The sequence below is a fragment of the Rhincodon typus genome, chromosome 34, assembly GCF_021869965.1.
Source record: "Rhincodon typus isolate 14 chromosome 34, sRhiTyp1.1, whole genome shotgun sequence".
Classification (NCBI taxonomy): domain Eukaryota; kingdom Metazoa; phylum Chordata; class Chondrichthyes; order Orectolobiformes; family Rhincodontidae; genus Rhincodon; species Rhincodon typus.
The window spans coordinates 20,628,882-20,643,689 of NC_063365.1; the positions used below are offsets into that span (position 1 = coordinate 20,628,882).

At 44.6% G+C, this 14,808-nt stretch overlaps 1 protein-coding gene across 2 annotated transcripts in view; it reads left to right on the forward strand.

Annotated features, from left to right (window-relative positions):
* The window catches only part of spock2 (SPARC (osteonectin), cwcv and kazal like domains proteoglycan 2), a 75,609-nt gene that overhangs the window by 26,454 nt on the left and 34,347 nt on the right, over positions 1-14,808 (forward strand). For both annotated transcript variants that reach the window (XM_048616349.1, XM_048616350.1), the window contains one exon: positions 4,188-4,230. In XM_048616349.1, the coding sequence (XP_048472306.1) occupies positions 4,188-4,230 (43 nt within the window). The remainder of the gene's footprint in view (positions 1-4,187; positions 4,231-14,808) is intronic.

Sequence of the window (14,808 nt, forward strand, 5' to 3'; positions counted from 1 at the left end):
TTGCTCACCCATTTCAAAGGGCAGTTCAGAGCCAACCACATTGCTATGGGTCTGGAGTCACATATGGGTCAGACCAGGCAAGATTGGCAGACTTCCAGAATTAAAGACACAAACAGAAATTGCTGGAGAAACTCAGCAGGTCTGGCAGCACCTGGGGGGAGAGAGAAAGCAGCATTAATGTTTCACATCGGATCATCCTTCCTCAGAACTGATGATAGCTGGGAAAAGGTGGTATGTATGCTGAGGGGGGTGGAGGGAAACGAGTGAGCAGATATACAGAAGTGGAGCCCAGAGAGAAGATGGCAATTGGGTAGATAAAGGGTTGGATGATGGTATGCAAGGCAGAAAGAAAACCTAATAATGGGGACCACAAGTCAGTGAAAATGGGTTGGCTGTACAGAAAGCATCCCATGTATTGACAGGGCCTGGGTGTGGGGATGGGTAAAGAAGGGGAAGTATTGACTGTAACAAGGTCAGCCAGCTGGAACTCATAAAATATGAATTCCCTGATTGGCCCAGATTAACAGCCCCCTGTCAGGGAGTCCTGGCTGACATATAAAAAGGGGAGTATCAGAGATGCTGACACTCTGGTAGCTGACTCTGAATGAGGTGATACGCAAGTCAAGGACTGTTCATCTGTAAATAAAGGGCGACTTAGTGATGGATACCGGCCTCTGTAGCGTTGTTTCAATATCAGGTTCCAAAATTATTGAGTCCTGAAGGCTTCCCAAGTGCAAGATGAGATGCTGTTCTTCCAGCTTCACTGCAGCACTGCAGCAAGCCCGAGACACAGATGTTGGCCAGGGTGTGTTGAAGTGGCAGGCACCTGGAAGCTCAGGGTCATTTTTGTGGGCAGAATTAAGGGGCAGGGTTAGAATAAGGAGCAGGATATTTTGGACTGAGATGAGGACGAATTTCTTCACTCAGAGTGGTGAATCTTTGGAGTTGTCCCCCAGAGGGTTGTGGAAGCTCAATCATTCTGTTCGAGACAGAGATTGATTGATAGATTTGTATATGTCAGTGACATATAGACATCGAACGTGCGAATAGTGCAGGAAAGTAATGCTGGAATGGGTGATCAGCCAGTGCTTGAACAGGTTCAGAGGGCTGAATGGCCTGCTCCTCTTCCTGTGTTCCTACTTAAATATCAAACTGATCTCATCAACACAAGTTAAGCTTTCAAATGCTAATAAACCCATCTCAAAGTTTCTGGGCTTAATTCCTTCAACACCAGACTAGCCCATGTTATCTCTAACATATGAAGAGCTTGCATCTCTGAAGTGAATCCGTCATAACTGTTAACATCCTTATACTGGCACGGTGTAAATAGTTTTCATGCATATTTTTCACAGGAGAAGGAAGCTCCAAAATTGTCCCATTGTAAACCACTGAATAGTGTGCGCGAGTGTGTGCGCGCGAGTGTGTGCGCGCGAGTGTGTGCGCGTGAGTGTGTGTGTGTGTGCGGGTGTGTGTGGGGGTGCGCGCGTGTCTGTGTACTAAATGGTGAAAAGCTAAAAATGGTAGAGGTCCAAACAGAGCTGGAGGTCCAAGTGCACCATTCAGCCCATTGAAATGCTAAGAACAGATACAGATGATAACCAAAAAAGCTAATGGAATGCTCATTTTTAGTAAGCCAACACCACAGGATGGAAGACATCCTTCAGCTGTGTAAAGCCCTGAATAGATCATACCATAAGCAGTTCTGGGTAACACACCTTATGAAGGTGTTCTTACAGGGAGTGCAATGTAGGTTCCCCTGGTTTCCAAGGGTTAATAGGAGACAGTGAAATGAAACAAATTGGGGTTGTGTGTTCTCAGGAATTTCACAGGTGATTTGATCCAAGTTTCCAAGGTATAATAAGGAGAACAATGAGGGTGGATTGAGTGAAACTATTTCCACAAGTTGCAGAGTCTATTACCTCGGGAATAAAGTCTAAACATGAGAGCCAGTCCTTTCAGTGTGAAATTTGCTAAGACGTCAACATGTGTAAGTGGTAGACATTTGGAACTTTCTTCCAGAAATGGCATTTGGTGGTTAGTCAACTGTTAATTTTAAAACTGAAATTGATCAATTTTTGATATCTGAAAAAACTGAAGGCTATAGGACAAAGATGGGTACGTGGAGTTCGCTCGCAGATTAGCAATGATCCCAGCGAATGGCAGAATAGACACAATGGGCTGAATGGCCTCCTCCTGTTCCTGAGTTCCTACATGACAGGATACAATGTACTTAATAATCACCTTTCTATTTCCTTGGTAATAAATTGTGCTGTTAAATGGATATTTCTCCTTGAGGTGACAACTTCTTGTTTGTTGTAAAATAAAACAATGGGTCACCTCTGACGTCACCTACAGCACTCAAAAATTAGTTAACTCAAGCCCAGAAGTTATATTGTGTGAATATTCATATTCGAAAACCTAACCAATTCAATTCAACTTCCACCCATCTGTAGGTTTGATGGAGTGAACCTGTTTAAATTGATCAATGCTCTGTTGAAACACAGTGATTATATGGTAATATTAACACAACACAGTTTCAGAAACATAATATTAAGGTGTAAGGGCACAGCACTGCTGCATGCCACCTGTATCGAGTTACTGTACATTTCAGGGGAGCCAATGATGCGGTGATGTGATTTAATTTCATGTTAATTTCTCTCATTGCTGATGTCACCTGGTCTTCGGTCTTTTGACATTTCGGCTGACACCCCATCGTTATTTCAGTTCTTTGCAGTGTGTGGCCTGAGTTCTGCCCTAAAATTCCACAGTTCCAGCATTTTCCACTATGGCCTAAGCCCTAAAATCTGAAATTCCCTCTTTACAGCGCTCCCTTGTCTTTTTTCTTTGACCCAACATTTTGGTAACTTGTCGTAATGCCTCCTCATTTGGCTCTTCTTTTTTGTACAGATTCTCTCTTAGGAAGCGCTTTGAGATGTGTTGCTGTGATAAAGATGCTATGTAAATGCAGAATGCCATTGCCTTCACAGGAAGCATGTGACCAATCAAGACATAGAGCAGGAAGATCAGTCGGCAAAGTCACCCCAGGCAAAGGCGTGTTTGAAGCAACTCTCCTGCAATTGGTCTCACGATGTACATAATAACTCTCACATATTCCAAACGTCAATATTTACATTGAACTGGGACACATCTTAGAATGTAGGTCATATAAAGAAAGGAAGGAAGGAAGCAGTCAAATGTATGCAGGACACCCCCAAAATGTTTCATAACCAGTTAATTAATGTATACACTGGTATGTAATACCCACACTAGACTTTGGATTAATGTTTCATCCAAAGAGGCATTTCCAACAATGGAGCATTCCTTACGAATTATCAGCCTAGATTGTAGGGTAAGAGTGAGGCTTGAACTGATAATCTCCCAACCTAGAGGCATAAGGGCTACCAACTGAGCCAATCTATCACAAAGTCATCTAGTGTGTTGTATGACCAAAAGCAAAATCTATAAACTGCACAGTTAATTGCTTAAGTGTCAAGTTGATTAAAACATTGGATGGTGCATCTGGCTTTACAGCATCCGTTCATTACAAACAGAGTTTCAGCGAAGGCAGGGTAGAACTCACACTTTGAGTCAACAGGAACCTCCATGTTGTTTTTCTGGCTTTCCTGACAGCAAGTAAAATTGCAAAATAATGTCGGAGACTGCAGGAGACTGTAGGTCTGGCAGCATCTGTGGACAGAGAAACAGTTAATTTTTTGAGTCCAATCTGACTTTCCTTCACATACGTTGTGTCTGGGAAGTGAGGAGGAATACAATCTCTCTCTTACTCCCATCCTCCCCACTGCTGTAGCTGTGTATTGATGCATTGTTCACACAAAGGAAGGATTAAAATTTAATCCCATAATTTGTGTGTGACGGAATGATCGAGACATACCCTGACTGATATCCTGAGAGGATTTTGTGGGGAGAGAGGGATTCGGAGGGACAATTGAAAGAAAATTATTTTTATATTTTGAAATGATCAAGAGTGGGGACCACAACCACTTGTGAAACTTAATTAACAGGCACTGAAACAATTTTAAAAATCTCTGAGATTCGACAAAGTCTTATTTGAATGCAAATATTTTGTTGTATCTCTATAAAGAGATGGCTTTAAGAGATAGAGGATTAATGATATATTAATGATTAATTTTCTCTTTTTACAATATCTTTCTCCTCATTTTTTGCAGGATGACTACATTCGAAACTGGGATCAGAAGACCTTTGATGAAGGTGAGTTTTTCCATTAAGTCATAGAGTCATAGAGAGCTACAGAAAAAGGCCTTTCGGCCCATCGTGTCCACACCAGTCAAAAACCACCGTCTCACGATGATCTATAGAGGCTAGAAAAGTATGAGCTATAAGGAGAGGCTAGAAAACCTCAGGTTGTTTTCTCTGGAGCGGCAGAGGCTGAGGGAAGACTTGATAGAAGTCTATAAAGTTATGAGATGCGTAGATAGGGTTGACGGTCAGAATCTTCTTCCCAGAGTTGAAATGCCTAATACTAGGGGGCATGCATTTAAGGTTAGAGTGGGAAGTTCAAAGGAGATGTGAGGGCAAGTTTTTTACACAGAGAGTGGCAGAAGTCTGGAACACGCTGCCAGGGGTGGTGGTGGAAGTAGATACGATAGTGAGGTTTAAGGGACTTTTAGATAAGCACATGAATATGCAAGGAATGGAGAGATATAGACCAAGGGCAGGCAGAAGGGATTAGTTTAATGTGGCATCATGTTTGGCGCAACATCGTGGTAAAGGGCCTGTTCCTATGCTAGGTCTATGTTCCAAGTTCTATAACAATTCTAATCCCATTTTCCAGCACATAACTCATTGCCTTGTATGCTTTGGCATCAGAAGTGCACATCTAAACACTGCTTCAATGTGATGTGGGTTTCTGCTTCTACCACTCTTATAAACAGTGAGTTCCAGATTCCTATCATCCTCTGGGTGAAATTTTTTTTCCCCACATGTCCTTTAAACCTCTTTCCTCTTACCTTAACTCTATGCCCCCCAATCCATTGGGGAAAAGAAATGGTCACCAGACTATTTCCTGGGACCACAGGGCTATTCTGTGAGGAGAGGCTGTATATTGAGTTTTTATTCTCTGGAGTTTAAAACGATGAGAGGTAGTCTCATTGAAACACACAAGGTTCTGAAGAGTTTTTTGCAAAAGGAAACAAATGCAAGGTGAGAACACAGTGTGGAGCTGGAGAAACACAGCAGGCCAGGCAGCATCAGAGGAGCAGGAAAGCTGACATTTCGGGTTGGGACCCTTCTTCTGATTTCTGAATCATCGATTTCTAAAGGAGGGTCCCGATCCAAAATGTCAACTTTCCTGCTGCTCTGATGCTGCCTGGCCTGCTGTGTTCCTCCAGCTCCATGCTGTATTACCTCTGACTCCAGCATCTTCAGTTCTTGCTATCTCTGTGCAAGGAGAGATAAAGTCTCTTGTACACAGGAGTGAGTAGGGTCTGGAAGTGTGGTGGAGACAAATTCAGTTGAGGCATCCCGGAAGGTGATTATTTAAATAGGGAAAAATGTGTAGGACTGAGGGGAAAAGCCAGGAGGTTGGCACTAAGTTTAAAAAAGCTCAGAGAGCCAGTACAGACACAATGGGCCAAATGGCAACCTTATGTACCACAACAATCTTGTGGTAGTTTCTGTTGAGTGTGTCTCTGTGTTCTACATATCCACAATCTCTGGACCAGTGGCCTATCATTTAGGACTGAAACGAGGAGGCATTTCTTCGCTCAGAGGGTTGTACATCTTTGGAATTCTCTATCTTAGAGAATTGTGGAGTCTCATCCGTTGAATATGTTTAAGACTGGGGATTGACAGTTTTTTGGTCTCCAGAGGAACTGGGGGAAATGGGAAATGGTTGGGAAAGTGGATTGGACGCAGAATATCAGGCTTGAGGACAGCTGATTTATTTTTACTTATTTATGGGATGTGGGCGTCGCTGGCTGGACCAGCATTTATTACCCATCCCTAATTGCCTCTTGAGAAGGTGGTGGTGAGCTTCCTTCTTGAACTGCTGCAGTCCATGTGCTGTGGGTTAATCCACAGTGCCCTTAGAGAGGGAATTCCAAGATTTTGACCCAGCGACAGTGAAAGAATGCTGATATATCTCCAAGTCAGGATGGTGAGGGGTTTGGAGAGGAACCCAAAGGTGGTGGTGTTCCCATATACCTGCTGCCCTTGTCCTTCTAGATGGAAGTGATCGTGGGTTTGGAAGGTGCTGTCTGAGGATCTTTGGTGAATTTCTGCAGTGCGTCTTGTAGATAGTACACACTGCTGCTACTGAGCATCAGTGATGGAGGGAATGGATTGGTCTAGCCCTCCTGCTATCTCTTATGTTCTGTATAGTGTGAACATTGAAGAACCTTTTGGTGATTGTTTTTGGAACCAAGAACGTGCCAGAATTTCAAGCTCCCAGTCAACCCAATTTCTTTACCAATTGTCCAGCCTGGTGTGTTAGCACAAAGCATTTAACCGCTGGACCACTTACTCAGTTCCAAGTCAGTGGTTGTCATTCTTTCTGTCTGTCAGGCTCACTGTCTCCTGCTCTGACTCTTTCTCTCTCGTCCTGCTTTCTCTTGCCCTGCCTCTCTCACTCTCTCTTTCTCTCACTCATTCTTACTCCCACTCTGTCACGTATCCTCTTGCTTTCTCTCATTCTACCTCTCACGTTCTCTCTCTCTGCCACTGCCTCACTCTTCAGGATTCTAACTGCCATTTAAACTTCCTTCAGCCAGTTTTGGGGAATGAGTTAGTATTGAAAACAAGGCTTTATTCAAGGCCGGTTAGCCTTATGGTGCTGGAGAGCAGCAGGTTGGCTCCGCCCTCTGGAAAGTCTGAAGGAAGTTGGTGTGGATTAGTTGATGTAGTGACATATAGTCTCCAGTGCTTGACAAACACCAAGGATATGAGGGATCACCAGGAGGATCCTTCCAATTGCATTGGCCCTGCAATGTTTTGCTGTGCATCTGGGTGTGTTTTTTTTATTCACTCGTGGGACCTGTGTATCGCTGGCTGGACCAGCATTTATCGCCCCTTCCCCAATTGCTCTGGAGAATATGGTGAGCTGCTGCCTACTTGAACTGCAGCAGTCCATGTACTACAGGTTGATCCACCAATGCTGCTAGGGAGAGAATCCCGGACTTCTGACCCGGCGACACTGAAAGGAACAGCAATATGTTTCCAACTCAGGATGGGGAGTGGCTTAGAGGGGAACTTTCAGGTGTTCCACCAAATCTGATGCCCTTGTCCTTCTAGATGGTAGTGGTTATGGGTCTGTATAATGCTGTAGGAGGAGCCTTGGTGAATTACTGCAGTGCATTTTGTACTGATAGTACACACTGCTGCGACTCAATGCTGGTGGTGGAGTGAGTGAATGTTTGTGGATATCTTGCCAAAATACGCAAGATGCTTTGTCCTGGATGGTGTCAAACTTCTTGAACATTGTTGGAGCTGCACTCATCCATCACACTTGTGCCTTGTAGATGGTGGACAGTTACTGGTTGCAATATTCCTAGCCTCTGACCTGCTCTTATAGCCACTGTATTTGTATAGCCGTGATGTGGAGGTGCCCATGTTGGACGGGAGTGGAGTTCAGTTTCTGGTCAGTGGTAAACCCCAGGATGTTGACAGTGGGAGATTTGGCCATTGAATGTCAAGGGGCGATGGTACAATTCACTGTCGCTGGATATGGCATTGCCTGGCAATCACCTGGGAGTGAATGTTACTTGCACAAATACTCGTTAGGTGATTTCTGGGCAGATTTCAAAGTATCATTGATCCACATTAAGTTGCTTTCGCTCACTTATCTCCTTTATGAGCGGGCTTTGCTTATAACTGAGCAGTGGCGATGAACATCACCCAGCAGTGTGAGCTGTGGAGTAGGTCCAAAGTGAGCCAAACCCATCTTTACAAAGAACCTTTTTTAAAAAGTTGTTTCAGGATGCTCTGATCCCTTTCATTACTAACAAATACCTTTAAACAGTGATCACTGGTGCAGTGAAGCACAGCCACTAATTAGCAAGATCCCACAGACAGCGGTTAGGTAGATGACCAGATGGTAATGCTATTTCTGAAACTGAGGAAACATTCTGGGGTCCTGGGTTCGAGCCCAGCCACGGTGGAGTGTGAATTCAATAAAAAAAATCTGGAATTAACAGTCTCCAGATGGCCATGAAACCATTGTTGATTGTTTCTTAAAAAACAATTTGGTTCACTAATGTCCTTAAGGGAAGGAAACTGCCATCCTTACTTGGTCTGGCCTACATGTGACTCCAGACCAACAGCAATGTGGTTGACTCCTAACTGCCCTCTGAGATAGGGGATAAATGCTGGCTCAGCCAATGACACTGTAGTGATTGGAACCAGGTGGATCTCATTGACTGAGATCCTTGATTGGGGTTGTTAATCTGGGCCAATCAGGGAGTCCTGGCTGACAGATATAAACAGGAGCTATAGAATCACCCGAGTTCAGGGTATGGGCCCCGAGCTAGCTGGGCCACAGCCAGTGTACTGTGCACATGCCGAAATAAAGGGTGGCCAGGTGACAGGATACCAGCCTCTTTGCAGTTATTTCAGATACCCTCATCCCATGAATGAATTGTAAGGATAAATATTGATCCAGGAAAGAATTATGTCTGGAACCCAGGGTCGCAATCAGACACAGCGAAGGAATGAAATGATCCCTGTGTATGGCAGCGCTGAGAGGAGAGTTAATCCTGTGTTTTCAGAGAGCAGTCCCTCTCTAACGAGTGGACAGTGTTAGGTCAGTGCTTTTTCTTGGGAATCTCATTAACTCTATCAATGCATGGTGTTCAGGCTCAGTGGGTAGTTGGGGCAGGAAATGAAGAAAGGAGGCAATGGCCTAGTGGTATTATCACTGGACTGTTAATCCAGAGACCAAGATAACGTTCTGGGTTTGAATCCTGCCACAGCAGATAGTGGAATTTGAATTCAATAAAAAAAAATCTGGAATTAATGATCTAGTGATAACCATGAATTCTTTGCTGATTGTGGGAAAAACCCTCTAGCTCACGAATGCCGTTTAGGGAAGGAAACTGCCATCCTCACCTGGTCTGGCCTGCATGTGACTCCAGACCCACAGCAATGTGGTTGACTCTCAAGTGCCCTCTGGGCAATTAGGGAGTGCAATAAATGCTGCCTAACAGCAATACCCTCATCCCATGAATGAATGAATAAAAGAAGAGATACCAGTATAATGGCATGGGACCAATTCACAGCTCATCTCCGGCCTCCTGCCCCCCACAGAGGCAGAAAAAACACAGCTGCCAGTGTTAAATAGATCAATGCCTCATTTGGACAGCATTGTGTAGGCTGGTGTTGGGACAGCTTGTCCTTCTCAGCTAACAGAAATCGATTGTAAGTACACAGAATAAATCAACAAAGCTTAACAGCCCGAGAATGGGTGATACAGGGCTGAATGAGCAGAGTGGAATGTCTGAAACACTCATTGATTTTGCTGCACAAGGGATTAACAGAGAGGCTCCGGGGTCATGATGTTGAGGAGGAGGAGGGGGCTTTTAATGCTGGGTTTATTGGGGTGTGGTTCCCCAAAATGTGGAACCCTGGCAGGCCTCTGACAGGACTCTCTCTCTTAGCCAGAAACCCATTCTAGGTTTAAGCTGTCACCAACCTTGGTCGGGCCTGATAGTCAGGAACTCAGTTATCGTGGAATCTCCGGCGTGTTCCAGTGCAAAAGTAGACCATTTGACCCATCGTGAATGCACCGGCTCCCCAAATGTGCATTATCACTTAGTGCCAATCTCCTGGTTTTTACCCCTACCCTTCCATAGTATCTCTATCAAAACATTCACATCATGGCCTTGTGAATACCTCAGTTGAACCTGTTTCTGTCACAGCTTCAGGCTGCATGTTCAACTCCCTGCGCGAGACTGAAATGTCTCACATTAATCCCCCCCTCTACCCCCCACAACCAAGGACAGCCTGCTGGAGGTCTATGGCCATTCCCAGGGCTTAGTCGTTGAGCTGGGCCATTTTATAGTCTGACTACACAAAGTAACTGATTGCGGTTGAGCTGGTCCCTGTGAGATAAGACATTGTGTAAGTCTGAGGCCCCAGTTGTAGGCAGTGGAGTGAAATGTCTGAAACACTCATTGATTTTGCTGCACAAGAGATTAACAGAGAGGCTCCGGGGTCATGATGGAGGGATGTTGAGGAGGAGGAAGGGGGGGTGCTTTTAATACTGGGTTTATTGGGGTGTGGTTCCCCAAAATGTGGACCCCCGGCAGGCCTCTGACAGGACTCTCTCGTAGCCAGAAACCCATTCTAGATTTTGTCCTGCGTGCGTTGTATAGGTGTAACAGTTAACATCCAGTGTACGTGACCCAGATAGTTGGTGGGCTGTTAATTTTTAGCCAGGGGTCATTTTGCGTGACCCCTGAATATGTGAATCATTGTAGTGAGGTCCACAGTCACTGGAAGATATGAAAAGTGCACTACACTGGTGCTAGTGTTCATTGTTGATAAATCAGCAGACACTAGCAGCTCCCTCCCATAAATGGACTCTTTACCAGCTGTGTACTGAACATGTACAGCCCAGGGGAAACTGAGACATGAAACGTGAAGGCAGTAGGGAGCGATGTTTATCATTTAGCAGTTCTCCTGTTTGAAGTACGTTGATTATTCATGGCCAGTAGAATGAACGTACACTTGGACGAATATGGCACAGAACAGAATGCTTCATTTACTGTTGTAGGACTGGAGAGTGAGTGAATTAATTGGCAGGACGTTGCCTGGGCTGGAGAGTTTCAGTTAGGAAGAGAGACTGGACAGACAGAGGCTGTGTTCCTTGGAGCAGAGGAGGCTGAAGGGGGGCACATGATTGAGATGTATAAAATGATGAGGGGCGTCAGTAGGTTAGACAGAAAGAAACTTCTTCCCCTTGATGGAGGGATGAATGACTGGTGTTGGGGGATGGGGGGCATAGATTTAAGGCTGGGGGCAGGAGGTTTGGTGGAGATGTGAGGAAAATCTTTTCCGTCCAGAGGAACTCACTGACTGTGGTAGAGGCAGAAACCCTCATAACATTGAAGAAGTATTTAGATGCCAGGGCATAGAAGGCTATGGGTCAAGTGCTTGAAAATGGGATTAGAATATTGAGATGCTTGTTTTTGTCTGGCGTAGACTCAGTGGGCCCCTTTCTGTGGTGTAGACCTCTTCAACTTTAATCCACATGGGAGCTAGATGACAACTTTTGTTCACACTGAATGAGATTAAGCCAATTGGAGTAGACAGATTCAACAATAAATGTATATTTTTACTTTTTTTTATAACTTCTCTGCCTTCGCCATCCTACCTTGCCCATCCTACCTTACCATTGTAAAGTTTCAGAAATCCTACCCTTTATTATCTAAAGTTTCCCACTCTCTGGGCAGCACTTGTAGAGTCATGGAGTCCAACAGCATGGAAACAGACCTTTTGGCCCAACTCATGCCAACCACGTTTCCCAAACTAAACTAGTTCCATTTGCCTGCTTTTGGTCCATATCCCCCTAAACCCTTCCTATTCAAGTATCTGTCCAAATGTCTTTACAATGTTGTAACTGTACCTGCACCTAACACTTCCTCTAGCAGTCCACACACAAATCACCCTCTGTTTGAAAAGGTTACCCCTCAGGTCCTTTCTAAATCTTCCTCCTGTCACCTTAAAAATATGCCCTTTAGTTTTGAACACCCCCACCCTATGGAAAAGACCTTTGCTATTCACCCTATCTATGCCTCTCATGATTTTATAAACCTCTATAAGGTCACCCCTCAACCTCACACACTCCGGTGAAAAAAGTCCCAGCCTATCCAGCCTCTCCTTTTAACTCAAACCCTCCATTCCCAGCAACATCCTGGTAATTTTTTTTTCTGAACCCTCTCCAATTTAGTAATACCCTTCCTATAGCAGGGAGAACAGAACTGCACACGGTGCTCCAAAAATGGCCTCACCAACTTCTCTGTCACGAAGAAGATGAAAAGTAAAATTGCAGGAACACAGAAGATTGGGGAATGGAACTAACTATGAAAGATCCTCCAAAATGCCAGGGCAGATTTGATGGGCTGAGTGGCCTTGTGTGGTGCACAATTGTATGAAATTATGTCAAAGTAATTGATGAGAGAAGGACTAAGGTTCCAATGAGTGAAGGGCAAATTTCAGTCTGACACCTGACATGGGTGTTTACATGCAGACAGAAATTGGCAATTTGGCGATGGCTTTGTGCGGGGGGAGAGTGGTGGAGAACATAACCATCAAACTCATTTAATGAGAATGAAATGAGGGGAAGCAATGACACGGGAGTGTAGGGTCTTTGTGTTACAGTGGACCGACTGGCTTTCCTGCTATAATGTAAATGAAGACCCTTTCTAATAAAACGTGGGAATGAATTGTCGGCATCTCTAGCTGAGCCACCTACATTAAGGCACCAACGTCCGCACAGCAGGATCCTGCAAAGATCAATGTGACCGTGTGATCTGTTTTAGGTGCTCTATATCTGATAAACATTATCGAGACTGCCTTTTCCATGAGGTCATAAGAAATTAGAGCAGGAGTAGGCCATTCGTCCTATTAAGTCTGCTGCACCATTATGGTTGATGGTCTTAACTCCACTTTTGTGCCAATTCTCCACAGCCCTGATGCAGCCTGGAGAATATTAATGACCCAGCCATTGGGGAAGAGGATTCCACAGATTAATGAGCCTCTGAGAGGAGAAATTCCTCCTCATCCCCATCGAAATGGGAGATTATTTGAGAGTGCGCCTCTTAGTCCCATTCTCCTAGGAGAGGAAACATCCATCTGGCACCTTTTCTGTTAAACCCCCTCAGAATCTTTTCATTAGGATCGCCTCATTCTTCCAAACTTCAATGGGTAAACTTTCTCAACCTTTTTTATAAGGTAGCTCCTTCATCCCAGGTGTTAGCTGAGTCAACCTTCTCTGAACTGCTTCCAATCCAAGTATTGCCCTTTTAAAGAAGGGGATCAAAACAAGATCACATACAGAATTATAAAATCCTTACAGTATGGAAGCAGGCCAATTGGCCCATTGAGTCCACACCGACCCTCCAAAGAGAAACCCACCCCATCCCAGTAACCCTGTATTTCCCATGGCTAACCCACCCTTGGACACCTATGCACAATTAAACATGGCCAATCCATCTAGCCTGCACATCCCTGGACTGTGGGAGGAAACCGGAGCACATGGAGGAAACCCACACAGACATGGGGAGAATGTACAAACTTCACACAGACAATCACCCGAGGCTGGAATCGAACCTGGGTCCCTGGTGCTGTGAGGCAGCAGTGCTAACCACTGAGACACTGTGCTGCCCAGCTCAGCACTCTGAGTATGATTCCTCCAAAGCCCTGTCCTTACAGCAGTAGAAATACTTTCCTAAGTGGATACTCCATCCCCTCTTGCGATAAAGGACAATTTTGAATCAGGACTAATTGGAATCTTCTACCTGAGAGAAAAAAGTGAGACCTCATCCATTGGAAAGATAGCACCTCCAACAGTGTAGCACTCCCTCAGCTCTGCTCTATAGCCTCTGCCTGTTGCTCAAGTCCTTGCGTGGGGCTTGAACCCACATCTTCGGAGCCAGAAGCAAGAATGCTATCTTGAGATTGGTCACCGCACAGTAGCCACACCAAGGACGATGACCAGTTTCTGGTTGTTGACCATTCCCAGAGACAGGGATATGTATTTTTAGGCAGCACAGTGGTATGAAAGAAATTGTATCCATTAAATCTCTCAGCTGGGGAATGTATTCCCAGTAACTCCTCAATTTAACTAGGATTTAAAGATTATTTAATGAAGTCATTAAGTTTTAAGGAATCCTGTTTTCCTCATTGACTTTTAGACGGCGTCTACATTCAGATGTTTAGTGGCTTAAGTTGCAACGATCCAACACAGTCCCTGTGTACACCACCAACTAATTTATCCTTGATACCCCACGTACAGCAGTAGGCAGCAGTAACCTGCCTTCCTAAGGATGCTTAATTATAGCAATTTGCATTTATATAGCATGCTTAATGCAGAATAAAATGGCCCAAGCTATTTCACAGGAGCGTTACCAGGTCAAAGGAACTGGTATCACTCCAAAGAAGGAGATGTTGGACAGGCGAGACTGAGAGTTTGGTTGCAGAGCTGGCTTTTACGAAGCATTTTAAAGGAGGTGAGAGAAGCAAATAGGTTCATGGAAGGAGATTTGAAAATGAAGGGCCTAGATGGCTTTAGTTTTGGGTTATTCACACGTTGGGTGATGAGACTGCAAGTAGCCAGAAACAGAGGAATGTTTGACTCTGGGACTATTAGCCTGCAAAAGAGGAGAAGGTGAGATTTTTGTCCTCAGCCCTCATTCTCCATCCGACCTTTAATAAAATGTTTAGATTTGCCATGGCTCCTATATGGACCATGTGGTGAACCAAGGCAAATAAAAAATCCACAACTGGGAATTTGAGCAACATCTTTACCTGGAGACTATCACTGAGTAGATCTTGTGCTTCAAGGAGTTATTAAGATGAATAGCACTGATGGCATTTAAGGGAGGATTGAGACACATTTGAGGAAGAAGGGACTAAACAAATGAGTTGATAGAGTGAGATAAACACGTGCGATGAGTGGCTTATGTGGAACATGAGGCCCAGCATGGGCCGGAGTGTGTGTTTTGTGCGGTAACTTCCAAAGCGATTTTAGTAGATGGGCTGGAGTCTTGGGCACTCCTGGTGTATAGCAGCAACATATTTCAGGAGCACCACTGAGGGCTTCTTCACCACCAC